This window comes from Poecilia mexicana, unplaced genomic scaffold (genome assembly GCF_051168715.1).
Source record: "Poecilia mexicana isolate PSO_F unplaced genomic scaffold, ASM5116871v1 scaffold_10, whole genome shotgun sequence".
Taxonomy (NCBI): domain Eukaryota; kingdom Metazoa; phylum Chordata; class Actinopteri; order Cyprinodontiformes; family Poeciliidae; genus Poecilia; species Poecilia mexicana.
In genome coordinates, this window is record NW_028263379.1 from 22,096,408 (window position 1) to 22,121,931 (window position 25,524).

The 25,524-nt window shown below is 38.7% G+C and overlaps 4 protein-coding genes across 5 annotated transcripts; all 4 read right to left on the reverse strand.

Moving 5' to 3' along the window:
* Positions 1–133: 133 nt before the first annotated feature.
* c1qtnf2 (C1q and TNF related 2) lies at positions 134–4,977 on the reverse strand. 2 transcript variants are annotated; one of them, XM_088009656.1, is made up of 3 exons: positions 4,572–4,977; positions 2,259–2,516; positions 134–1,129 (listed from the first exon to the last, which is right to left on the reverse strand). In XM_088009656.1, exons 2-3 carry the CDS (start codon positions 2,506–2,508, stop codon positions 489–491), a joined length of 891 nt encoding a protein of 296 aa, XP_087865782.1. In that variant the 5' UTR covers positions 2,509–2,516; positions 4,572–4,977; the 3' UTR covers positions 134–488. The 2 variants fall into 2 exon arrangements, with proteins under 2 accessions (XP_087865782.1, XP_014860092.1); XM_015004606.2 differs by lacking the exon at positions 4,572–4,977 and adding an exon at positions 2,838–3,006.
* Positions 4,978–5,118: 141 nt separating this feature from the next.
* Positions 5,119–10,326, reverse strand: slu7 (SLU7 homolog, splicing factor). Its single transcript, XM_015004601.2, has 15 exons — positions 10,185–10,326; positions 9,824–9,986; positions 9,094–9,247; positions 8,920–9,000; positions 8,629–8,793; positions 7,956–8,021; positions 7,721–7,852; positions 7,472–7,569; positions 7,326–7,393; positions 6,893–7,032; positions 6,466–6,627; positions 6,252–6,353; positions 6,031–6,111; positions 5,806–5,925; positions 5,119–5,713 (listed from the first exon to the last, which is right to left on the reverse strand). Exons 2-15 carry the CDS (start codon positions 9,970–9,972, stop codon positions 5,534–5,536), a joined length of 1,698 nt encoding a protein of 565 aa, XP_014860087.1. The 5' UTR covers positions 9,973–9,986; positions 10,185–10,326; the 3' UTR covers positions 5,119–5,533.
* Positions 10,327–11,217: 891 nt separating this feature from the next.
* glod5 (glyoxalase domain containing 5) lies at positions 11,218–13,742 on the reverse strand. The gene is made up of 4 exons (XM_015004599.2): positions 13,589–13,742; positions 12,812–12,967; positions 12,210–12,365; positions 11,218–12,110 (listed from the first exon to the last, which is right to left on the reverse strand). The coding sequence occupies exons 1-4, from the start codon at positions 13,643–13,645 to the stop codon at positions 11,967–11,969; spliced, it is 513 nt and encodes a 170-aa protein (XP_014860085.1). The 5' UTR covers positions 13,646–13,742; the 3' UTR covers positions 11,218–11,966.
* A 925-nt stretch (positions 13,743–14,667) lies between these two features.
* Positions 14,668–23,752, reverse strand: rlim (ring finger protein, LIM domain interacting). Its single transcript, XM_015004596.2, has 4 exons — positions 23,629–23,752; positions 20,727–20,955; positions 19,099–19,206; positions 14,668–19,010 (listed from the first exon to the last, which is right to left on the reverse strand). The coding sequence occupies exons 2-4, from the start codon at positions 20,893–20,895 to the stop codon at positions 17,302–17,304; spliced, it is 1,986 nt and encodes a 661-aa protein (XP_014860082.2). The 5' UTR covers positions 20,896–20,955; positions 23,629–23,752; the 3' UTR covers positions 14,668–17,301.
* Between the last annotated feature and the right edge of the window lie 1,772 nt (positions 23,753–25,524).

Below are 25,524 nucleotides of genomic sequence, written 5' to 3' on the forward strand. Positions count from 1 at the left end.
TATATACTAAAAATGTGTCAATGAATACTTAATTAATTATATATTTCAGAAAGTATTAAGTATTAAACTTATACAACATGAAACTTTATCATAAATATTTTGGATTTTATTCATAAACTAAACTTCAGCTTCCTTATATTTCAAGCGTTGATCTTTTTTTATTATTATTATTGAAATAAAACTATTTACACTAACCATCAAGAATGCACAGTTCTGTAAAAATGGAAATTGACTAATTACAGGGGCTTCTTCCATAAGAGCAAAACAAAAGTGATCAATCCGCCCAGACACCGCTGGTAAATATTTACAGCAAGTTGGACACATTACTACCGCAGTCACAAAACCTTTTTAGTTCGAGTCTTTTTCATGATTTATTTTCTTTACTTTTGCGCCCCCTTGTGTCAACACGTTTTCAGCAAGTCCAGGCTGCATTGTTCGGATTTGATCTGTAATAAATCAGATAATTGGATTCATTCGGGATTATAATGTCAACTGTCATCCTCACTATTTGCCTTTTTATCCGCCTCATTGAGAAACTCCTGATCAGCGTAAATGAGAAACCCAGTGAAGGTACTGTCTGTCCAGAAGGGGTCGAAGAAGAGTCCATTCTGCTCTGAGTAGAAGATCTGCAGCCACACCTGATCTGACTGCTTCAGGTTGAGAACAGTGGAGCCAGATGCCACATCATGGTTCCCCGTGTTGGCATCAAAGGTCTTGATCTTGTATTGACCGTTATGCACCAGTCCTATAGCCAAGTGCTTATTGGCCAGTGTTATATCATAGGTGAAATAATAGACTCCAGGGATCTGACAGACAAACTTCCCGCTGCTGGCATTGTAGTGATTCCCTTCATTAAGCAAGATCCGGCTGAAATTGATCGGCATTCGTTCTTTTGGATAACTCTTTGTTACGGCCACAGAAAAGGCTGATCGAGCCGCAGTGCCACAGTTACAACCACCGGGAGGTCCTTCCTGGCCCCTGTCACCCAGCTCCCCTTTCTTCCCTTGTTTTCCAGCCACACCTGGTGATCCACGCAGCCCCTTTGCTCCCCGAGGTCCTGCTTTACCAATAACACCTTCACGGCCTTTCACCCCGGGCTTCCCAGGGTTCCCAGGTCTACCTGGATCACCTGACGACAGACACAAAAAAACAAAACATAGTGATGTAACGATGCAACGTCCACTAGGACTGGAAAGGATACAAAGGGACAAATTTATGCAAATCTGAGTTTTGTTTCTGATCTGATTGGATTTCCAAAACCCTCAAAGTTTGAGTTTCCCCCTTTCAATTCTCAACTAACATTTACTCTTAATTACAGAACCTTATAGAAATGCTCCAGTCCCCTATAATCATTTCACACTGTGACAGTACAACCGCACACTTCAAACACTTCAACATGATTTATTGGGATTTTATGAGATACACCATCACTAATTAGTACCTTCTGTAGAAGAGAAAGAAAAACAATACATGGACATTTTTCTACTGTATTCAGCACCAGAGTCAAACCTTTGAGGAGCCTTGGGTCTTTGAGTATGTCCATGTCAGCTTTGCACATTTGGAAACTGATATTTTGCCCACTTTTCCCCACTTTAGCCCAAGCTCAGTCATTTAGATCTGAACTTGGGCTGAGCCATTCATGAACATGTTGTAATTTTAACCCTACCACTGGTTGTTGTCATCTTTCTGAAAATGGTTTGTAGGTTATGGCCTTAAATCATAAGTGTCCAGCTCCAGTCCTCAAGGCCCAGTGTCCTGCCAGTATTAGATAAGTTTCTATTCTAATACAGCTGATTCAATTGGTCCAACTAACTCCTCAGCATGTTAAAGTTCGGAAGCTTGCTAACAAATCATCGTTTGATTCAGATGTGTTGAACCTAGGAAGGAACTAAGAAATGGCGAACACCATTTCCTTCATGACTGAATTTGAACACCTCTGCCCTAAATAAACATCAGAACTGGTTCTGGAATGAATAAAGCAATATGACATTAAACATCTGAAATTACTGTGACTGAAACGCTGTTGAAAGTGCATTTTCTTTGAATAAAAAACCAAGCGAAGCTTGTTGATGACCCCAAAAAGTGTGGTTGAAGCGAGACTTGCTAAGAGATATTAAACCAAATATTAGTTAGGGTGCATATACATATCAAATCTCTGAGAGTTGCTGGATCAAGATGTAGTAAACACTTCACTGAATTATTCTTACATTATTGAGTTGATTAACTGTAAAAGATTAGCACAGTTATACAAAAAGTACCTCCGTTTCCCTTTTCTCCCTTTTCTCCATCTTTTCCATCTGGACCATCCAACCCTGGCGGACCCATAGGGCCCATGGACCCTGGGGGTCCAGGAGCTCCCGGGAATCCCGGGGGCCCTGTTGGGCCAGGCAGACTGCAAACCAGCTGAGAGGAATGGATGGGGAAATTACGACCTCTCTTTGATGAGGAATTTGTTGACTGAGAGACGACGGCTGAGAGCAAACAGATGATCACGCACATCTGGAGCATAATGGGCACTGCAGAGGCACAACAAGATGAGGGACAGGAACCATTAAAGCCATTAAATTTGATTTGGGTTTTGAGGGTGAGGAAAAAACATGGAAATAACAAGATGTTCCTGGAGAGGAAAGCAATAACAGAGCCTATGCATGCACACCTATTCAAAGCAATAAAACTTTCACTTAAAAGGTGTGGTTGCTTTTAAGGCTTTACCCAGTCCTTTTGTGGAAAAATACGAGTCTATTATTTAAAGGCTAAGTAGAAGTCAGCTCTTGTTTCCAACATGTTCAACAAATGGAGCATGTAAGAAGTTCTATAAAGACAAAGAAACGACTTACCACTTGAGAAATCATGTCCTCGGGTCATTATTCAGCTCTGCCTCTCCTTTTAAGGTTCAGCAGTGATCCTTCATGAATGTTCAGTGAACTAGAGATTTAATATTCTTCAAGAGAAGCTCTGCAGAGAGCAGTTCAACCCAGAGAACCAGAGTCCAAAACATCCACCCTGTTTATGCAACAGCTGGGCCCAGAAAATATTTCCGGCATGATGTCATTCAATTCAAGACAGCTCACAAGAATTAGACGGCAACAGCAATGACAACTCTGGCTCACCCGCTCTCACTGTGAGAAAATTATCTATGCAATGCTAACTGAACAAGAGAGTCCGCAGAACAGGGGTTTATCTCATGAAAGAACAAGAAATGAATAAAACTTTTACGAGTCTGGAGTTCCGCAGGGCTGTGAGCTCTATAATTTAATAATATTACATTTACATTTAGATGTCTTCCATTGAGATTTGTCTTGAGGACAGCGGTCCTTCATCTTGGTGATCCTAAAATTATTCAACCTCCACTGAAGATAAAGTTTAATTGCAAAATTTTAAAAAAATTGTTTGCTTAATAAACACACAAAACAGTTTCATTGGCTAAAACTAATGTCACATGGAAATTATGTGCAGTTGCCATTTTCAATGACAACAGCAGCCTCAAGATTATTCAGCCGTCATAAAAACAAACATTTGCAAATCAGGTGTGGTTGCAGGTACTGCTGATCAAATCGACCAATGGCTTTAACAGATGAAACCAAACAGGCTAAAGATGCCTGCTGCTTGATTCTTGAAGTTGCCAGAAACCCTCAATTGACTGGAAATGACCTTCGGTTTGTACAGCAAGGTACATACTAAATGCTGAAGGGTTGTACGTTTGAACTCAAAGGCGTACGTCACTACTGTCCCAAAAGTCCAGGAGCCATCAGGTCCTCTATGCTAAAAACAGTATAAATAACACAAAGAGGTTTTGGGATTCTGACACATTCAAAACTGGAATGTGTCAGACCTTCAAATTAGCAGCATGTCTGCAGGAAGAAGACTGAAGCATACACTGAAAAGAACACCTGGTGTCAGGGACGACAAAGTGTGTTGTGTGTAGTTGGAAAGATGAATTCATGGAAATCCTGGGAAAAACGGGAACATAGTCTGTAGGGAACTCAACCCCAGATATCACTGAATCCCAGGACTATCTGAAAGTCTACCAAGGATTGGTTTTAAACACATACTGGAATATAGTAAAGTGATAATCAGTTGATTAACTCTATTGAAGGGCTAAATTAAAGGAATGCTGCCAGGCAGTGTCTGGCTTACATATCATATCTGCAGCACATTATAAATCCAAAGAGTTGTGAGATAATTAGTAAAGACGTATGTCGGATTATTTTGATTAATTGTAAAAAAGCAGTTCCAACACTGGTTGCTATTTTCTTATTGTAAATAGCTGAAATTGAATATTTTAGCAAATCACATTTACAGTGGGAGTTGAATAATTTTAGAAACATCTGTAGTTTTTTTTTTTTTTGGTTTAATTTTCAGAAACCAATGATGCACCTTTTTTATTCCTGTGTTTTATAGATTGGGTCATTATAAAAAAAAATGTTCTGATGTTAAGTTTCCAAAGACACTAAAACCTCAACGACAAATTTCATTCATTCAACAAAACAAAACCAGAAGAGCTTACAGTGAAATTTGAAGTACACCCTCTCCCAGGGAAGCTCCATTAATCGAGATTACCTTGAACTCACCTGTATAGCATAAAGTCAAATCTTGCCAACAGATAAAAGATTTGAAAAAACTGGATTATGAAACAGGACAATAATCCCATCTACATCAGTGATCTTATCCATCCCATCACCGTTTTCTGTTAATGACCAATTTATTGAATTCAGGTGCCTCCAAGCAGGGAAACATCTGAAACCAGCACAGATGGGCTGGAACTGCCCACACCTGCTTTAGAGCCTGCTGAACCAAGGAGCGCATCTGGGCTTAATTTTAGCTTAATAAAGACAACGTGGAAGCTGTTCAGCATTTTTAAACATTTCAAGTTAGATTTAGATTATTTCAGAAGCGTCAAAAGACAATATTTTATTACATCCTGAACTGCTAAACGTTAGTTGTTTTACTTTAACTTACAAAATTGTTGTAACAAAACCCCGGGAGGGAAGATCTGACGTATGAGTACACGTGTAATATTCTTATACTGTGCATGTAGCGATGCACCTCTAGATGACTTTGACAAACTGCTTTTTCTAAAACCATCAAAATCAAAATGAAAACACTTGAAGCGCAATAGACAAATCCACACAATCCAGTTTGTTTAATTTCTTTTTAAAATCAAAATTTTACCTTTTAGATAATTTTTTTTTAGAAGTTGAACATAAGCAGAATGCAATGTTTCCAGACAACACAGATTCAGAAAAAAACTCTTTATAGTGAAATGCAGAGATTACTGTTGTGAAACGAAATTCTCCAATTTGTTGTAAAGTCCAGAAAAGTGACTCAATTGGGAAGTGAGAGAAAAAAAAAAAAACAAGAGGGCTTGAAAACAAATATCAACCATCGGGCGAAAAATAAAATTGATGTTTGTAAGAAAAGTATAGGGATAAAAGCTGTCAAATACTGTACAGGGCTTCTTGAGCGTTTAGGATCCAACCGTGCTGAAGTCCTTCCAGAACAGTTGGAAAAATCAACAGGGATTAGGATAAGGTCACTGTCCCAGGAAGGAAGCCATGGGGTCATCTGGCCGGCTGCGTTTCATGCGGAACGCCTCCATCTCCTCCTCAGTCGGCGCCTTCACTTCCTGCAGGCTGTAGTAGGGCCTCTTCCTCTCATCCATCTGCATCAACGCGTCAATGTGCTTCACTCGCTTGTCCTCCGCTTCCAGGGCCTGAGGGACATTTGAGAAGCTGAGCTTAGTCACAGATAAAAAAAAAAAAAGGCCAAATCATGAACACCAAAAACCTTTCACCAACAACAAACCTTCTTCAGTTTCTCCTTCTTCTTTTCTTCATCCTCTGAGTCGCTGCTGTCTGAGCTGTGCTTCTTGTTCTTTTTGTTCTTCTTTTTCTTCTTCTTCTCCTTCAACTTCTCTTGATGAATCTGGCAATAAATAAATAACTTTGGCGTTAGAAGGAAAAGTCCAGCACGACGCAGAATGAGTGACTATATGTATGCCATCACCAATGCTAAATCTTAAATCCTTACTTCCAGTAAAGACTTTGGCTCTTCTTCTTCTTGGGGCTCCTGCAGTCCGTCTTCAAATGGAACGCAGTCAGAAGTACCTTGCTGTTTAAAAACAGAAAAAAAAACACTGTATAAGACTTATCAGTAACAGGCTTTACACACAATATATATTTACACAAAAGAATAGTACATGTATTGGTGAACTACTGAAATGAAACAAGTGTTTTGCACCATTTAGTTACCGTTTGAATTCCTGCTTGTCCCGTGCAGTAACTCTGTTTGACCAGTGAGTGGCAACACTTGTATCCCCAGCAGCCATCCTTCCAGTAGGAGCCCCATATACACTATACAAAAAAAAAAATTATGCAAATGTTGAAAAACAATGTAATAAAAACAAACAAACAAACAAAAAAGCAGCACAGCTTTAAAAGCAGCCATTTGTCCAATCGTCCTCACGGTGTGGTTGTTGATGAGGACGTCCTCCTCGTATTTGGAGCGGGCGACGGCCTTCTCTAGTCCCTTCAGCACGGCGCCGTGGCGGGAGTACTCCACGTAGTCCTCAGTCTGCGCCAAGAGCAGCTCCCGCGGCGGTGCGTCCAAGTGCTCCTGACCTCCGTACTAACGAGGCAATGGAAAAAGCAGGAGTGACAAAATTTTCATTTCAGTTTACACGTTTTAAAATAAATCTATGAATAAATTAAATACCATTTCAAGATTGTTGTTTTTTTTTTTTTATTTCATTTGCTTTGAAAAGTTGTGGCACTAGTGGTATTTTTTAGTGAGTATGGTGTGCCTGCTAAACCACACAGGCCTTTAAAGTGAACTTCAGCTTCATTTGTACAGAAAAGCTGAAGTTTAAAAACATTCTGATAACGAAGCGTACCTTCTCCAGGATGCCCTCTCTCTGTTTCTCTTTAAAGTCCTCCTTTTTGACCTTGAAGGAGCGATGGAGCAGCTCCAGCTTGGTGGGGTCAGCCTGAAGATGGACCTCGGAGCCTCTCTCGTATGCCTCCCAAGCAAACACTGTCGCAACAGAGCAACAATCCTTACAGGAATCAGAAAACATGAAGCATGTTTCCTCAAAGTGACTGGAAACTATCCAGCTGTGAATCACAACCAGCCTTCCTCTGAAGCCGGCCTCATAGATTGAGGAATAGATTGGTCATCAAACGTGTACTAAATGTGAGCCGACTCTCTTCTTTATAAGTTATTAACTTCTTCTGCCAAATTCCCACTGAGGTGATTAGTAATATTTAAAGTACTAGGCGCCGTTTTACAGCCAGCTAGTTTAAAAGGTGCTCAGAGTGAAAACTTACGCTGCGTTTGAGCCATGGAGATTGTGTCTCCAGAGTAGCGAGCAAAGTTGTCTCCAGCGTAGCCCACCCTGTAGGACGGAGCAGTTTGAAACTGTTTTAGCATAAGCTTGTGAAAGGTATTCAGGAAATAGAAACCAACAACTTACTCATCAGGATTCATGCCGGTGTTGGAGTACGGATTCTCTCTCATCGCTCGAGTCTTCGGATCGTAATACGCTGAATTTGGATCCAGATTTCTCAAGTACTGCAAGACAGAAACGCAAAGGTCAGCTGATCGAAATCCTGAGTTTGTCACAGACCTGAGCCTGTAGCTTTATTGTCCCATTTCTTCAACGGTGGGCATTAGAAGCAAACAGGTTTCTCATCTCATCACTATTAGCTCCTCTGGCTCTTACTTTAGCCGTGTCCTCTCGGATGCGCAGGTTCCTCACGGTGATGCGTCTCTTCGAGTCAAAGTTCTGACCCGGCATGTCGATGTCGTCTGCATATTTGTCCTCATCCTCGTCTTCGCTGTCATATTCTCGCTCCTGTGCAGGGAACATGATGCCCGTTTGAAAAGCTTCATGATTAACAAAAGAAGAAAAACAACAACAACAAAAAAAGTTGTCTGTGAACTGACAGATCACTTACGTTTTGGTCCAATTTCCCAGAAGCCAACTCATCCTGAAGTTTCTGAGCCTTCAACGTCCGCTTAGCCTAACAACACAAAAAAATTAAATAAATAAATAAATAAATAAAAATAAAACAAACAATTGTGAATACCACAGAAGGGGGAAAATACTGATTTGCTGTTGGATAAAACAGCAAACTTATAATGTGACAAATGACGATATGTCTTCTGTTAAAAGAAGACATATGTCTTCAAACAAATCCAGCATAAACTAGATTTGACAGATGTGGTCCAATCTGACCACATCTGTCAGATTTGACAGATTCTGGTGCCTTGTTGCTGTTGAAAGAAACAAAGTTCACCACAACAGACATGTGAAAGAAGGACCTCAGGTCAAACGGGACCAAAATTAAACATTTTGGTCTATATATAAACTAACACAGAACATCATACTCGGCACAAAATATCTGCTGTGAAACATGATGGTAACAACAACAACAACAAAAAAAAAATGCGAATCACATTACTAATTATTACTTAGGTGTATGAAGGTATATAAATATTTAAAGTTAATATTCCTTCCAACGCAATCTTTAAAAGGCAAACAAAGTATCTCCTTTCTCTCAAAAGCAGAAGTAAGCTTGCATTTAAAAAAAAAAAAATAAAAGCTTTTTTTACTCATGCACTCCTTACCAAATCTACTTTAGCATACTCCTCCACAATGCGCTGATGCTCCTCTGGGTCATACCCATTCCAGCGATCCCGCTTTCCGTCGTAGTCCATGTCGAGCTGGACCTGAGAGTGCTCATCTGGAGCTATCCCGGTTCCTGTGTACTTGGCTCCAACCTTTCTGGGCCGCTGAGGGAACACAAATGACATTTAGACCTTGGTTTAAAAACAGAGGGGGACATTTTTTATTTTTTATTTTTTTTACTTTAGGGAGAAACAATCCAAAAGAAGCCTTTATTTGTTGATATTTTTTACCTCCATACAGTCCTTCTTCTTGTGTGTTAAAGCCCCACAGTTTTCGCAAGCGCCTTTGCGGTATTTAGTGGTAATAGCATTCTGTGTTAAGCCAAAAGATGGATAAATACATTAAATCTAACTTGTTAAGATTTGTTAAAATCGAATCAACAACAGTATCCGATTCATGCTGACCTCCTGCACTCCTCTTTTGTACCACTCTCCAATGGCTGAGAACTGCTTCTGGTTTTCATCCTGTGGTCGCTGATGCTTTAGTGTGGGTCTCTTGGACGGGTCGATGTACCATGGCACTGATGAAATGTACTGAGGGATGTGAGGGTTTATGTCCCTGGTGGAGAGAAGAAGTACCCACAGTTAATAACAACAGAATTCATCCAAAAACATCTTTAAAAACAACTGAGGTCCCTTTCCAAAGAAAGACAGAAAATCTAAATAAGTCAGAAAGCATAAAAAACAACAGTAGAGGAATCAGAGCCAAAAACCAAACTTCCTTTACAATTTAAAACTGATTTGTTTTCAAAGCCTGTAACAGGTCAATAAGAGAGTTAATGTTGTGGATATTTGAGTTTTATCAATGTTAATTCTAGGAGGAGCGCTAACAGGTCCAGAATCAGTAGCTGTAAGGAAATCAGTTTAAAGTTTAACTATTGCTGTAAAAGGGTTGGAAACAAGACTGGAATATTTAGCAATTATTGTTAAACAAGGGACTAATTCTGACCCATTTGTCCTGGATTCTCAATTTGTCCTTTAAAATCACTCAAACCCTTAAACTTGCTCATTTCCCTGCTTTTAACTCTTGAGTTTACTTGCTATTTAATATGTCCTAGTCAGTAACAACTTCCATAATACAGAAACAATCACTGTTAATCACGTCACCCATCAGTGTACATCCAGGTGTACTTACTTTCCCTCTTCGTCCACCTCAGCTGGAGCATTTCCCAGCTTCCTCTGCTCCTCCAACTCCTTCTTCTTCCTCCAGTCCTCTCTGGTCATCTTCTTGGGCTCATCCAGACCCACGATCCCCTCCGAACTGGCACTGGTTTGCTCGGTCATGATTGGATCTCTTCCTACACACCAAACAGACAAATTAGTCCTCCAGAATGTGTCCCGTTTGATCCATAACTCTTGTTGGAACAGACTGTGAATTTCACTTGTTTAAAGTGGCGCAGCCAAAAGCAGAGCACGTAGCTCGACGAGATGCTTACGACTTAATGCGACATAAATATTCACTGAAAGTCTTATGATGAGACGAAGTTGTTACGTACCTTGTTCAGAATAAAAATATTGTAACAGATGATGTTTATCTCGTATTTCACCTCTTTTAAAAGCTTGTTACTATGTTTTGGTCAAAACGCCATCGCCGCCATGTTGTTCTTTTCTTCGTGTGGCAATAATTGGCTCATTATCGCCACCACCTGGCGTGGACTCGCTACTTCTTCTTCTTCTTGTCGGTTTTACTGGCGGTTGGCCCTCGCTACTTCACAAACTTGCTTCCAGAAAATGCAAAACATGCTTCTTGAAAACAGTTTATTCTGAATTTGATGAGTAATTGTTGCTCTGATATTAACTGATGTGACTGAGGAGAGTTTTGGGAAAATATTACAGGATGTAATCTGACAAATTGATATTTGTGTCTTGTATTAAATATAATTAAAAGCATCATCTCATTTTTTTCTTGGGTTATTTTTTGTATATTTACTATACTGTTTTTCCTTTAACTTTTCCTTCAAGTTATCCAATATGTTGTTCTTCTCAGCCCCTTTTGTAATCAAATGACATTACTGGTTCATATTTCCAGTTTTAATTTGGATGAATATAAGACCCATTCAGGTCAAACAGGATGACTTCCCTTATAAAAAAAAGCTAATATTTTTAAGTTTTAAGCACCGAGGCCTCTGCAGTCTCTTGCTGCATTGAATCCATAGCACTAAAACACTTAAGAATCACATCATCTGTTGATTCAAAACACTTTTTGTCCTTAACCCTGAGGGATGCTTTGATAGATTTTTTTTGTTGCCTGTTTTAGATTATTCTCCAGCTGAAAAATAAATCTAAAACCTAGTCAACAACTTGCTAGAAAATACAAATCTAAAGAACTTGACATATTAAAGTAGGTGTAATTACACTCTATATTTTTCCATCCATCTTATCTTTTATTTTATATTCCTACTTATGAATTTTTTAAAACATTTTATGAAAGGGAACACAAATTGGTAAATGTGATTTTTTGCATAATTTTCCTATAAACACTGTTCACTGAAACTAACAATAAAATTAGAAAAGTAAGGAGAACTCTAATCAATCAATCAATTAAGTTTATTTGTATAGCACATTTCAGCAACAAGGCAGTTCAAAATGCTTTACATCATAAAAATACAAAGTCATAGAACACACAGTCAACAATTGAAGCATTACATTTTGTCAAGTGCCGTTGTTACATATCAACATGTTGTTTAATTTATAATGTTTCAAAAGCAACTCTAGAACAGGTGGGTTTTGAGTCTAGATTTAAAGGAACTTAGTGTTTTGGCTGTTTTACAGGTTTGCTCCACATTGTTGGTGCATAGAAGCCTCTCCACGTTTGGTTCTGGAGAAGCTTCTACGCAGACCAGAACCATAAGACCTGGAGAGGTCTGGAAGGTTGATACAACAACAGGAGATCTTTAATGTGTTGTGATGCTAAGCCGTTCATTGATTTCTAAACTAACAACAGTATTTTAAAGTCTATTCTCTGAGCTACCCTGAGCCAGTGTGAGGTGATGTGCTCTATGTTCCTAGTTTTAGTGAAAACACAAGCAGCAGCGTTCTGGATCAGCTGCAGCGGTCTAGTTGATTTTTTTTTTTTTTTGGCAGACCTGTGAAGACACTGTTGCAGTAATCATTGCTACTAAAGATAAACGCATGGATGAGTTTCTCTAGATGGTGTAGTCCACCCTCTCTCATTAATAAACCAGCTATTTCATTACCAGTCATTTTGGTTTAAACCTTTAATGGCTATAGACCCCGTCGTGTGCTGACAGTGCATTTTTACATGCTCACTAGGAGGTTCAAGAGGAGCCGTCTGGTGCTGACTGGCTGTAGTTTGACACTTCAATGAGATTGTGGTCTGGATCTCTGAAGTAAAGAGAGGTGATGGGTCCCACAGCTCCACTCCTCTGCACTGGTCCCTCTTCAATTTCAACACCACAAACCTGCCAAAGACAGAAAATGGCACTGAGCATTAACACCTGATTTGTTCTCTTATCAGTAGCAAAAGCCAATATTAAAAGCTCTCTGTGTGTTGAGAGCACCTTCAGATGAGCAGCTACTTCAGTCAGAGGGGTTTTGGTGATGAGACACAGGTCTGCAGAGCCTGAAGTTGGATGTTTAGCTTTTGGTTCAAACTCTTTGCCCAACTGGTGAAGGTTAAATTTTTGTTTCCCAAAACCCAGAGCTTTACGGTTCCCCTGCAAAAATTAAGATAGGAGATACAGAAAAACATGACTAGGGAGAGAAAGACGGTATCAGCTGATCCAGAATCAAAGACTTCCATGCAGTGGCTATTTTTTTATATTAAAAAAAACGTAACTATTTATCCTACTGTAAAAAATTTTGTTTCAAAGACAATGACATGTACTTGAGGTATACTTCTTTTTGATAAGGATGGTACCAGTACAGTGTCAATTTTTGACACAATGTTTATTTATTTGTTTTTACATATGCCAAAGATATTAATATGTTAGAGCCTCTCCTACAAGGCTGTCACTTTCCTAACTTTTCAGATTTTTTTCTGAATAAAATCAAAGTTTGTGGTTGCAGAAAAAATACCAAAAGCTTCAAGAGACATGAACAGTTCTGCAAGAATTATTATTTTTGACAGTTATGTAATAAGTTTTAATGAATTAGCACATACCTTAAAAGTGACAACCTCCATTCCAAGAACTGATGTATAAAAGTTGATTGTGTCCGGCACACTTTTTACCGTCAACACCAAATGATCTAGGTGGCTCACTTCAACAGGACAGGTTGCCTTGGATCTGACACCCAGGTGAGCTTCAAGGGCGTTGACCTACAAGGGGGTGAGAGAAATAATTTTTCGGTAATCAACAGCAGCACATTGGATCTTGAATGTCAAACAAAAGGGGGTCACCAACTCCAGTTCTCAAGGGCTACCATCCTGCAACTTTTAGATTCACCTCTGCTCCAAAATGTCTGAATTCCTTCACCAGCATTCATTCCTCTCTGCAATAGGCTGGAAACGAGCAGTTTATTTGATCCAGGTGTGTTTGAGCAGAGACGCATCTAAAAGTTACAGGATGGTAGCCCTCGAGGACTGGAGTTGGTGACCCCTGCCTTACAGCTTACATTTGACTCAACAGCACCACTCAGTGGTGACTCTTTGCTACACGCATTTGACTTAAAGTGAGTGTATTTTCTTGGGGGGTAAATGAGAAACCATCTTGGTGTACTTTAGCAGCGATTTTGCGGCTACTCCTGCTCCAAGATTATTAACAGAAGTCCTTTATTTTACTACCATGAGTACATTTTCCGAAAAAGCAACAACAACTTCGTGGAGAGTACAGCTCTACACGGAAGTATACGCACAGATCAAATGCTTGGTCCATTTTACAGCAGAGCTGGCTATGAATAACAGCGAATGCTTGCAAACAAAGCGATAATAATAGTTTACCTTAAAACATGTCCTCTGGAAGTACAGTAAGCGGTTACTAGCTGCCCGGAGTGCCATCCTTACTGGCGTGTTGTTCACAGGTCCGACTGGTGTGCCGAGAAACGTTCACCTGACGACCGAAACACTTCCTTGTCCAACAGTCATGTGGACCAATCCCACTAAACTGGCCACACCAGACCGCTTCACAGAAACAATTAAGTATTCTAGAAACTATGTATTTAATTGTAGTCCACGTTATTTTTTCGCATTATTGGTATATCCCACTTCAAAAACAGTATCGATTTCAGTGTTTGTATTCATTTGAATGCTTACGACTAAATTAAACCGTAAACTCGGGTTCTCAGGATATAGAAGACCCACACAATCATGACGAAGCCTGCTGACTTGTCCAGAAAATGTCATTGACACCGTCCCACTATGAAGATAAGGAACAAAAAGGTAATTGGAAGCTAATTAACAGAGTGCTGTATCCATGTGTATTGATGGAAAGTTTAGTGAAAGAAAAAAATATATGGTTGGGGGAATAAAAAGTATAATGAAAATCCAAGACATTGCAGCTGTTCTATTTTCTAGTTAAATCAGCTCTTCTTCAAAACATAAAAGTCACTGTTAAAATTGTGGTTTAATCTTTTGCCAGCTTTTTTTTGCTGGACATAATATTAAACCTTGGAATGACCAAGTCAGAGTCTGGACCTTAATACAAGACGTGGAGCTTAAAACTAGTGGAACTTGCTGGTCAGTAAAAAAATCTGCTAAAGGGGAAAATGTGGGGCAAACAATAATAAAATCTTGATTTATTATACACTAAACAGGTTCATTACAACACTGTTGGTACGCCTTTTATATTTTTATTCTGTATTGGTTCCTAAAACCAAAATAAGAGTTTCAGTGGTTTGACATGTGAACCAGACTAAGTTTTTAAACCACAGAGTGATCTGGTCTAGATGCCAAAGAGAAGTGAAATTTTAAAAAGTGAGTAAAGTCAGGACTTATCCTTTGTAAGTCTAGTAGGTTTCTCCAAAAAATCTATTTGAGGTGTGGCAAGTCAAAGATTAAGGATTTAAATTAAGTGCAAATCATTGTAGTGTTAATTTTATTGCTTAGAAATTTAGAATAATTATTAATATAACAGAATAAGAAGTACAAACAAGTTTTCATACTTACCCATGCCTGAAAAATGCTTAAAGACAACGCAATACTATGGAGAAGTAAGAACTCTGTCAGGTAAATCAAACATACTTTAACTTGGGTGAGAAATCTAAATCATAATGGCCTTAAAAAGCGTGACAGAGAAGATGTTTTATAAAACACGGCTGCATCCCTTTGGCATATTACTGGTAGAGCTTTTGCACCAAAGCTCTACATTTTATTTTTAAAATGTTCTCATTTTAAAAATAAAATGGAAACATTGCAGCAGTGTCTTACTAAAGCATTACAAATGAATGACTTGAGCACATACATGCACCATCATAAAAAAAACGTCACCGCAAGCAGAGCACAGAACTCATACCTCTGATGTATTGTTTTATAGCATATCAACTCGTTTAATTCAGCGGTTAGTTTCATTAAAACACCCAGTTAACATCCTGCACTGGGTAGGTCACAGAACAAGGCCAAACCGAAGCTCGGCCCCTTTAAAGGAAACAGACAGTTCTTTTTTTTTTCTTTTTTTTTTTTTTTAACATGTTAATGCTATTCAACATCTTGCATTCAAATATTTGTGTCCCACAGAGGGGAGGTAATAATCGTGGCTAAGACATCAAACAGTGAAACAAGAAACAGGATGGCAATAAGTGATGCCCTTCAGCTCCTTTACTGGTCAATGTTCCTGTTTAATTATTAAAACCTACATAGCTTCTAAATAAATCAACTTCAACACATACTGTAAAGGGTTATAAGTCTTCATTTAGGATTTAAACAGTTTTTAACAATAGTACACATTTAAATCATGGTTTGTTTTACTATACTTGTACATTTTGCAAATATTGCACACCACTTGGGAAGATTTGCTCATAAAGCAGTTGGGTAACTTCTTGATTTTCTATTGAAATTTGAATTTTCTGTCAATGTTTGACAGTCTAAGTCATTGTTTAATAAATATTGAGCAACTTGTAGAATATGATGGACCTACCTTTTAGAGACAAACTCTGGCTTGAGATAAGGTTAAAGGTTATTTCCATATAAAGCCAGTTTCTGGTTATATGACTAACTTAGTATGAGAGAAATATGATGAGCTCGTTATCAGACCGTAGCTGCTGGTGAGAGAAGAGGAATGAATCGCTGTACATGAGAAATGAATAGTGGAAGAGGGACAACTTTAAACTTCAATTTTAAGCCTATTATGAAATAAGAACTCGCCTACAAAATTAAATTTCCTCACCATAATGACATTTCATGATCATTTTGCCCATTTGCATCCAGGTGTTTCAGCAGCCTTGTGGACATTTTTCTTCTTTTTTTTTTTTTTTTTTTTAGAAATTCTGTCCCCAACTTCCAATTAAAAGTAATTTTTCATAATCTACTTCCTCTGTTGGAAGGAAATGTAGTTTTATGACTCCAATAATTGATATCTACCAGCAGGTTGTTGCTTAAGAGTTGCTTTACTCTGATCAAGTTTTATAATTCATCATATTTCATGAGGTTTAACTGGCTAAAACTGGGCTGATAACCTATACCATTGTAAACTGGGTATAATAAAGTTTTCATAAAATATGGAAAAATATGAAATTTCCATAATTTGCATAATTTATTTGATCTACCAAAGAAATGATATGCAATGCTAAGAACAAGTGTGGGAAATGAATTGCTTACAGGTATGAAATGTAAATGGTAAAGGACAAAATGGCAACATGTAGGTGGAAAATGTGGGTACAAATTGTCAAAAGGGGCCAAATTTACCTGAAGCCAATGCAGGCAGAACCCCATTTCTGATATTTCTTCTGTTTAAAAAAACACTGCAGGATGCCAAATATTTTCCTCTATGCTAGAGCAACATTTTTTTTTTGTTTTTTTTGTTTTAAACAACCTAGCCTAGCAGAGTATTGGCAAATGGAACTCCAGAGGAGGGTCTTGATTTGGCCATGTGATCAAAAAGGAGCACAGGTTTCACCATTACCTGCAGACCAACTCATGTGAACATATGTCTGCTATGCAAGCTCATTCTCTCCCCATCCTGAAACTACTTTAAGTGTAACCGAAATGACTCCGATCCTCTAATTTACAGTCCTAAACCAATTCACTGATACAAAGAGTCAAAATTATTTTTTACAAGCCTATTTACAGCTAATACTTTCAAACTGCTGCAACTAAGAATTGTGCTTGAGGTGCTAATTAAGATTCATACCAAAAGAAGATATCTGAAGTGCTTGAACTACCTGCAGGTGTGCAGCAGCATTTATAATCAAAGGGTTTAATATAAGATTATAGGTCTGCTTGTGTACATAACTTGGTGCATCACTGAATGGACACAACAGGTTGATCAACAGCATGCACTGCTTCTGCTCAGCTCTGAACAATAGCAAATGTCAACTTGGAGTCTGAATGCATGTCAAGAGACTGAGCACCTCAAATGAAACCTGTAACATAATGATCAAACTCACAAATTATGAGAAAAAAAATAATTTTCAATAGTGGAGACATTTCTTCAAAGCATCTTACATGACTTGGATGTGTAATTAGTTTGAAATATTGAAAAGGTTGGAGTCTGTTAAGAGTTAGATCACGCTCTCTCGGTTGGCTGATACCAGGACAGCCCTGCGACAGATGGGGCAGGTGGAGTTCTCAGAGAGCCAGCGGTCTATGCAGTGCACATGGTACTCATGAGAGCAGGGAAGCTTGCGTAACTTGTTCCCCTCAGCGTACTCCGTTATACAGACGCTACAGGTTTTCAAGGCGTCGCTCTCACCGAAGTTGCGCATGGAGAGGTTATCAATCTGTTCTTTGGTCAGCCCCTGAGGCTGGTCATCGTCGTCGTCGTTCAGGAGGAAGAAATGAGCAAGTCGTAGAAAGGGCAGCGAGCTGGGCTCCTCTAGGCTGATGGGGGGTCTAGGTCGAGCCCTTCCACCAGAAGCCTGTGGGCCAGTAGTAAGACCCTCATCCGCTTCTGTCTCAACTGTCCTCTCTCTAACTCCAGCAGCAGCAGCAGCAGCAACCGATGGTTGCTCATCAGCAGCAGACGCGTCAGCGTTACTAGCATCTGGATTATTAAGGGACTCCGTATCGGCGGGTGTCCCGGTACCGCGGTTTGAATCTGAAGAATCTGAGTCGGAGTCCATGAGGTAGCCTAGCTCGCCGAAGCCCGTCATGATCTGCCTTATCATAGACTGGAGAGCCATCGACGTCGCCTCTCCTAACCCTGCGTCGGAGATCCTGCGAATTGGGATTCGAATGGTGCTGACGTAGGTCCTCACTCCGGCACGCTCGGAGCGCGAGAAGGTCCTGCGAAAACCCCCTCGCTCACTCTCATAGAGAAAAGTGTTGTTGGAGTTCTGCGAGCGTGACCGGGTACGGCTGGCGATACTGTCTCTTTGCCGATATTCGCCTGGACGCACACGACGCACCTGAAGGTCGAGCATTATAGTTGGGGGACGGCGTTCCGCCGAACCTCCTTCATTCCCGTTGGGTTCTCCTTCCTGAGGTCTAACATTCTGGGCCTCCGGGACTGATTCTGCTTCAACACTGGGTGGCTGAACATTGTCGTCTGCTGGGCTTTGCCTGGAGAGAATATGTTGTCGAGTCCGAGAACTGCCCTCCACTTGAGGCACTGGAGGTGTGTCAGTGGAAGAACTGGGGCTCTGAGAGCCATAGGTGTGTCGCGGACCGGGTAGGTCATCTAGCTGATCCAAACGGAGAGGTGAGCGGCTTCTGGCTAGGCGGGCTCTGGTCCTACGTGGTTCTGGGCTACGGCTGCGGGGTCTCCTTTGTCCCCTTCGTGGAGAAGAACAAGGTGGGGGTTGCTCAGGTGAAGCTTCTTCTACGACTGGAGCTGGAGGTGGAGCTGGGGGCGGACTGGGAGGTTCCTCAACAGCTTCTTGTGAGGCAACCTCTTCTTCAGGTGTTTCTTCAGGTTCTGGCTCAACAATGACAGCTAACTCTTCAACAACTGGTTCTTCCACAACCTCTGTTTCCATAGGAACCTGTGGTTCAGGATCTGCAACCTCTTCTTCCTCTTGGCCCGTTGGGGGCTGCTCTGAAGGCCCCTGTTCTCCTTCAGCAGCGGCCTGCTGTTCGGCCAGGTTGCGGTTCACACTGATCTCCAAGCTAAAGCGAAAGTCACCACTGTTTGGGTTGGTCTGGCTCACAGCTCGCCACGACTGGTTTCCGCGGTGTCCAGTTCTAGTTGTGTTGCCGGTTCGTCTCACTGTGTTGAGCCAGTCAAGCAAGCTATCCCCACCTTGGGAATCCTCAGAGTTCTCTGGAGTTTCTATTTGGGGACAAAAGCCAAAGGCAAATTACATCTAAATTCAGATGCACATCATGCATTCAAAATCTGAAAGATCCTGTAAACATACCGACGGGATCCTCGGTATTTTCTGTGCTTGGGTTGTTATTCTGCGGCTGCTCTGGACCATCTTTGATTTGCTGAAGTCTATTGAACAGCTCATCCTCAGTTACCTCCCCTGGAAAAGATATCAGCAAATAGTTTATTAAGTACTACTTTCAAGGCATTATCCACTTTCTCTTCTCAACAAATTGCTGGGGAAAAAAGTTCTTATAATAAAAACAAAATGTGGAATTGCAGCAAAGAAAGACTAAGACTGAGATACGCTAAAATACAGATACATAGAGAAAATCTTCTTAGTAAGTCAAAGCATAAACAACCTAAAAACCTGTTACTTTGAACTCAAGTTGAATGCAATTTGGTCGGACGCAGCAACAGGACAATACTACAAAACCTCCAGACTTACCAGGTATGCCACTGTCCATTTAATTCCCCCTCCTTGCTCCTCCACTAAAGGACGCTGCAAACTTATATTTCCCCACCCACTGTCCAGGGACAGAAATGGACTGCACATCCTCGACTGTCCACAGGCGGTTGCATTTTGAGCAAACACAAGTATAGTGAAAAAAGCGGAAACTAGCCAAAGTTGGAAAAAAATTAATACATGATATGAAAAACAGGTTGACAAACTATACTAAAAATATATATATCAACATGGTACTACATTGTCCACTATTTGTCCTTTAGAATGTCTCAATAATACTACTTTGGTTTTGTAAACTGTGTCTTCATGACATTTAGGATTTGGTGATGCTCGAGTTCCAGACACCAAAGTTTGCTTAAAGATGTTGATGTGACAACAATCCACAGGAACACAGTTGGTATGGTGAGTTCAAACTGAACGCCAGCTTTTTACAGTATGTATTACAGTTAAGTAAAAAATAAAAGAAAAAACGGCTCAATATAACTATACTTAAACCAGGCTAGCAGTTTGCAGGCAATTACTGATCCTACTATTTGCTGATATCCTAAATAAACACTGATTTATGTTAATATCATTGCAAAAGATCCTGAATATTCAAACAGATCCCTTATGTCTAAATTGTCAACATGGATAGATATCTCTTCTAAATACTTCCACATCTACATATAAAATTGGAGACAGACACATGACATCAAAAGGAATCCTACAAGTGTTTCTAATTTCAAACTTTTCCAGAAATCAATTTGTTTTTTAGCTGTTTTTGTAACATTCTGCATTTTTGAATACAGATAGTCATTTTACCATCTTTATGTCCACAAATCATAAATAAGCACAATGCTGAATAAGAATCCAACTTCAGCATTGTGCTCATTATTATTATACTCATCACTTTTTTGGGCTTCTGGACTGGATTTTCATGTAGTAAGTGTGTGTTTTGTTTTTTGTTTTAATACAGTTTGAATTCCGTGGTCTTCATTCTAAAGTTTTGTAAAAATCACAAAGATTAGAGTGTCACTGTTTTGATTGTGTTAAGAAAATATCATCTTAGATAGTTTGATAACCACAAGCTTAGTTTAAAGTTCTGACTTGAGCTGACTCAGAGGCAAAAACATAATCCTGGGCGAAACAGCCTTTTTTGAATTAGTTGTATCCAGCCGAAATTTCTTTTACCATCCTTATGCAGGAGAAAATAATTCTAATTTATATTTCATCACCTGGATTGCCCAAGAGGTTGTTGTCTCGCATAAGACGATAGTCCTCATCACTGAGATTGTTGACAAATTGATAAAAGGCCTCTTCCCGGTCTAGACGATCCAACTGCCTTCGGCGCTGCGACTCTGGCTGGTCACCGCCACCTTGCTCTACGCTGTCAGACCCTTCCATTGACTCTGAAGGGCAGAAAAATGAACGGGATACTCTGCAACTTTGAGCAAGATCCAGTAACTGCAAGAAATGAGAACATTACATTCTTAGAAATTTGAGGTAATTAATGTCAGTGAGTATGAAGCAGTCATTTGTATTCCATTCAAAGAATTGACCGTCTTGTCTCCTCAAAAAGTTATTATTTTATGATAAAGTGTTTAGGTAACCGTAGCAAAGTAAACAAACCTAGAATTTGATTTGCAATCTCAATTATTTACCTTTATAAATAAAATAGCCTGGACATCATGTCCAAATGTTAGTATAACAAAACTCTATGATAAAGATGACCGGAATAAAAAGAAAGAGAAAAAGATTTGTTAATGTTTCTGAGTAGCTGCAATGAAGGCCAAAACTAATCATACCCTCGGCAGATTTGAGATTTTTATTCAACCACAAACTTTATTACTGGTTAGTAACTACACAGGCATCTCTCAAAAGTTAAGGCAATGCATCAGACGGGTTGAACAAAAACAAAACAAAACAAAACATGTTTTGTTTAGGCTTGAATAAAAGCTACATGTTGAAAATGATTTACATACTGCTCAGTCATTTACAAAAATATTTTTATTAGCATTACTTATTAACAGAATTGCAACCAAACCCTTTCTAATAATTGCTGACGAGCTTTTGGCGTGTCTACAGCAGCATTTTCAATGATTCATCATTTGTAATGAGCTTCAGGTGTTTAAGGTTGGAACATATCCTTGCCATAACCCTAATCTTTAGCTTCCTACACAGATTCAAGTCAGTACTCTGGTTCAGCAACTCCAACATATCAATATTATTTCTATTCAGAAGAAACATGCTAGTGAAATTATAAGATTAGTTAAAATCCAAATCAGCAAAGGATAATTAAAGGAACTGATTTAATACACAAACACATGATTTTCTATACAAAAACAAATAAAGAAAATATGAACATTGTCCATTTCAAAACAGCTATGAATGGTAGTGAGTCGAGTTGTTCTCAAAACAAAAGATTCAGTTTAACAAAATGAAACACTTGGAATGCCAGAATCCAACTACATGGTACGCCCTGAAAAAGAATGTATTTTACTTTATGCAACAAAATACTTCTAGTACTTCTATTGGTAATAGTAAGTAATTAGTTGTAATAGACATGACATTTCTGATTAATAAAATACCTGTTAGAACTAAACTTAGTGATTGATATTTATTGAACTACTAATTTAGGAATATTTTTTAACAATGTCTTGAGGTTTTTGCTTTAAAAATTTGGTCTACGTTAAAGTAGGAAAATATACAACTGAAATCTTGTTATTTAATATAACAATGACGAAAGAAGGTATGACTTTTCTGCCACCTCAATTTGGTTTCCATCATTATGACTGTCCTAAAATTTTCCATGACCTTAAGCAGCTTGGCCAGAAAAATCTGTCAGCTGTCAAGGGAACTTAAGAGTTTATCCAACTAGCCAAATATATTATTTGTGAACTAAATATCATGACTAGCCACTTCTTTGAGATTGCAGTACTGCAGATATTGAATTTGTGTTAATTGCAATTCAATATTTTGTACAGGTCCACAAGAAATAAAGTTAATTTTGTGATGACAGTTACAATTTACAATATTTCATTTATGCTACAAATTGAGGGACAGACATTACCACTAAGATATGGATTTTAAAAATCTGTTCACTGTCCTGAAAGACTTACAAAATGGCTTTCAGGACAGTTTGTATTTGGACAGTTAATATTTGAAAAGTCTTTTGATACTCTTTTAAAAAATGGTTTTGACATAAAAGGCTTCTGTAGATTTTACCAATATAAGCCAGACTTAAACGAAAACACCTTATTTTATACATTCAGTCTCACAAGAGAACGGACAAAGCTCTGCAAAACTCAAATTGTGAAATTACAAAACATCTCTTCTGAATACGTAGTTGTAACTTGTGTTAGCGTAGTTCACAAAGCATACTGGCAAGCCACCCTAACAACAGACCAGCCACAAGGCTAAGAAGCCTCTTGGTTTTTAATCGCAAACAATGTACTCTTTAATCTAGAAATCACGGCAACTTAAATCTACTTAGTATTTACAAATACATTAAATAATCTTTAGACTATGCCTTAAAGTCAAAGACGACATCCAGTATGTTGGTCAAAGTCGAGATAAAAACAAAATGGCATCTTATGACTTGCGTTTCCTAGCTACCGATTAGCTTTGTGTAAGATAGCTAATGTACTTTCTTAACGAAATGCAGAGACAACGGTTTTCAAAGTTGCCCAAATAATAAAATATTCAAAGTCTGAACCAGATACTATTAGTAATATCGGTTTAAAATATGACAATAAAACGATCAAACGACCCGGTTATGTAGCATTTAAGCTAGTTAGCGCTCGGGGTAGCCAAGTGGCTAACTACGGACGCTACAAACGGCATAGTTAACGGTAGTTAACTTTTCCATTTTGACAACTTATTTATTAATAGTTATATTATAGAAGACGTAAGAATATTTACATGTATAATTTCTATTTCCTTTTGCTGGAGACTCCTTATGTTGTCATTAAAAATATATTAAGCCCGTTGTAGCATCAACACGAGCTAACTTAGCAAACGACGTCAACCAGTGACGTTCATACATCAAGCAAACAAGCTAAAAAAATGCTAAGTACGAAAGAACCAAGTTAACCAGGCGGAAGGCGTTGCTTTAGTAACAAATTAATGTCACTCTACCTTGTTAGTGATGTTGTGATCAATACAGATGGACGACAAGATTCCTATTTAAAGAATAGACTGAGAAAAAAGACTGGTTTAGTAGAGTACGAGCTCAGGATTCCATTTTCTTTCTTGTAGGAAGGCTATAATGATTTTCCGGAAATAGATTTAAAGGAAGTTTTTCCCGGAGTACGGCCTGAAGGCAAAAACTAAATTGTTCCCGACAAATCAGACATTTGCCGTAATACCCACGACCATAGGTGTCTTGTGTTATTTATATTACATATTTAGTCAGTTAAACCTCTTTATAATGCTTGGTTAATGGCAATATTTCGACAAGCGCTACCTGTCAGATTTTAATAGGGGTAAAAATTTTCCCATGCGCCATAGGTTAGAAAGAGTGAAAATATGTTTATTTAGAACATGGGTAGAAGCTGTAGTGTCACGGTGTGGTAAGAGTGGAGGACAACGCGAGATTGACAGAACAACATACAAAAAATCTTAGAGGTTTACATACCTCGGTCAAAATCTGGCCTTTGTTACGTACAAATGAAAAAAAAACACATTTACCTATATGCGACTGGCGAGCTAAACGAACTTTTAAAATAATAATAATAATAATAATAATAATAATAATAATAATAATAAAAGTAATAATAATAAAACCACAGTTTTGATTTCAAACAAAAAAAGCTTCTTTTTTTTAATAATTTCGTGAGGAGGTCCCTTGTCCACACCCAACTCAGTTTTATCCCGTTGAATATTGTTTTAGACTGCTCTGGCAATTGTAAATAAATTATTTTGTTGATTTGGATCGCCTTTCTAACATTTACCTAAACTAATGTCTTGAACTGTCTGTAATTCACTTTGGAGAGTGGGGGGCACGAATAATGTCATCTGAAGAAAGCACGATTGTGACATTTTCGTTTTTCTTTTTTTTTTCTTTTTTTTTTGCCAAAACTTTTGAATTTGTGGCCCAGAAGTTTAAACTTGGTGTCAGTAGTCCAGAACTAAATTTTATTTGAGTTTAGCCAGGCATGGACATTTTCTTTGGAATGAACAGATTGTGTTTTCAACTCATTTCTTAATCTAGACCTGTGGAGAATACAGAAAGTTGTGTCACATGCAGAACCAGAAATCCCTTTGAGCTGCTTGTTACGTTTGGCCTATTAGGGGTCTCCCTGATTAGTTTCAGTCTCATCTATTGATAACTGTCTTTTTATACCTTGATATTGTTGCAGTGACATTTTTTGGCAACAATAAAATCCGTAGAATTTTTTGTGACTCTTCTAAGTGATTTTACCTAAAGGTGCAAATAAGGAAATAGAAAAATCATTAAAAGAACAAACTTACTTAATTTTTATCTGATGTTAGATGTGTCATTAGACCACATGTTAAATTGGAAGTAAATGGAACATTTATCTAGGAGTGTGCACTCTCTTGCAACCAGATTACTGCAACTTCTTTTGCCTTTTAAATGTAACAGATTTCCTTTTTTTATCAGTTGAATAATACAAATTATATTTCACATTAAACGTAAAATTTTGTATTGCTTTGCTAAGGGGGTAAGTATCATTATTGCTGTTCTAATGGGATCCTCTAACAATATTGGAGCTCCACAGCCAAACCAAACCCAGAACAGAAATGTCTGGGTTTTATTAGGTAGTCTGCTTTGGAGGAGCTTCAAACTTTATGATGAATAAAAGAAATACTTATCCTTTATTAGGACTTTTACAGGAATTGCAGCCAGATGTGGGAGCACAGGCATCTGATGAGGATGCCTTATGGGCACCACCCTTTGGAGATTTTTGGAACAGAGCACCAGACCAAGAACTTGTATATTCCTCCTAGCCTGTGAAGGACTTGAGGTCCCCCTCCAGGATGAGTCAGAGAGTGCCTTTGAAGATAGCTTCC

Excerpts from the sequence above, each read along its gene's own strand:
- c1qtnf2 (XM_015004606.2), bottom strand. The coding sequence starts at position 2,865 with ATGACCCGAGGACATGATTTCTCAAGTG. Across the intron at positions 2,517-2,837 it reads AGGACATGATTTCTCAAGTG|TGCCCATTATGCTCCAGATG; the intron begins GTAAGTCGTTTC and ends GTGCCTCTGCAG. Across the intron at positions 1,130-2,258 it reads GGGAGAAAAGGGAAACGGAG|GTGATCCAGGTAGACCTGGG; the intron begins GTACTTTTTGTA and ends GTCTGTCGTCAG.
- slu7 (XM_015004601.2), bottom strand. The coding sequence starts at position 9,972 with ATGACCGAGCAAACCAGTGCCAGTTCGGAGGGGATCGTGGGTCTGGAT. Across the intron at positions 6,354-6,465 it reads TCCTCATCAACAACCACACC|TGTATATGGGGCTCCTACTG; the intron begins GTGAGGACGATT and ends TTTTTTGTATAG. Across the intron at positions 6,112-6,251 it reads GACAAGCAGGAATTCAAACG|CAAGGTACTTCTGACTGCGT; the intron begins GTAACTAAATGG and ends GTTTTTAAACAG.
- glod5 (XM_015004599.2), bottom strand. The coding sequence starts at position 13,645 with ATGGCACTCCGGGCAGCTAGTAACCGCTTACTGTACTTCCAGAGGACA. Across the intron at positions 12,366-12,811 it reads TGGAGGTTGTCACTTTTAAG|GGGAACCGTAAAGCTCTGGG; the intron begins GTATGTGCTAAT and ends TAATTTTTGCAG. Across the intron at positions 12,111-12,209 it reads AAGTAGCTGCTCATCTGAAG|GTTTGTGGTGTTGAAATTGA; the intron begins GTGCTCTCAACA and ends TGTCTTTGGCAG.
- rlim (XM_015004596.2), bottom strand. The coding sequence starts at position 20,895 with ATGGAAGGGTCTGACAGCGTAGAGCAAGGTGGCGGTGACCAGCCAGAG. Across the intron at positions 19,207-20,726 it reads CAACCTCTTGGGCAATCCAG|GGGAGGTAACTGAGGATGAG; the intron begins GTGATGAAATAT and ends TATCTTTTCCAG. Across the intron at positions 19,011-19,098 it reads AAATACCGAGGATCCCGTCG|AAACTCCAGAGAACTCTGAG; the intron begins GTATGTTTACAG and ends GTCCCCAAATAG.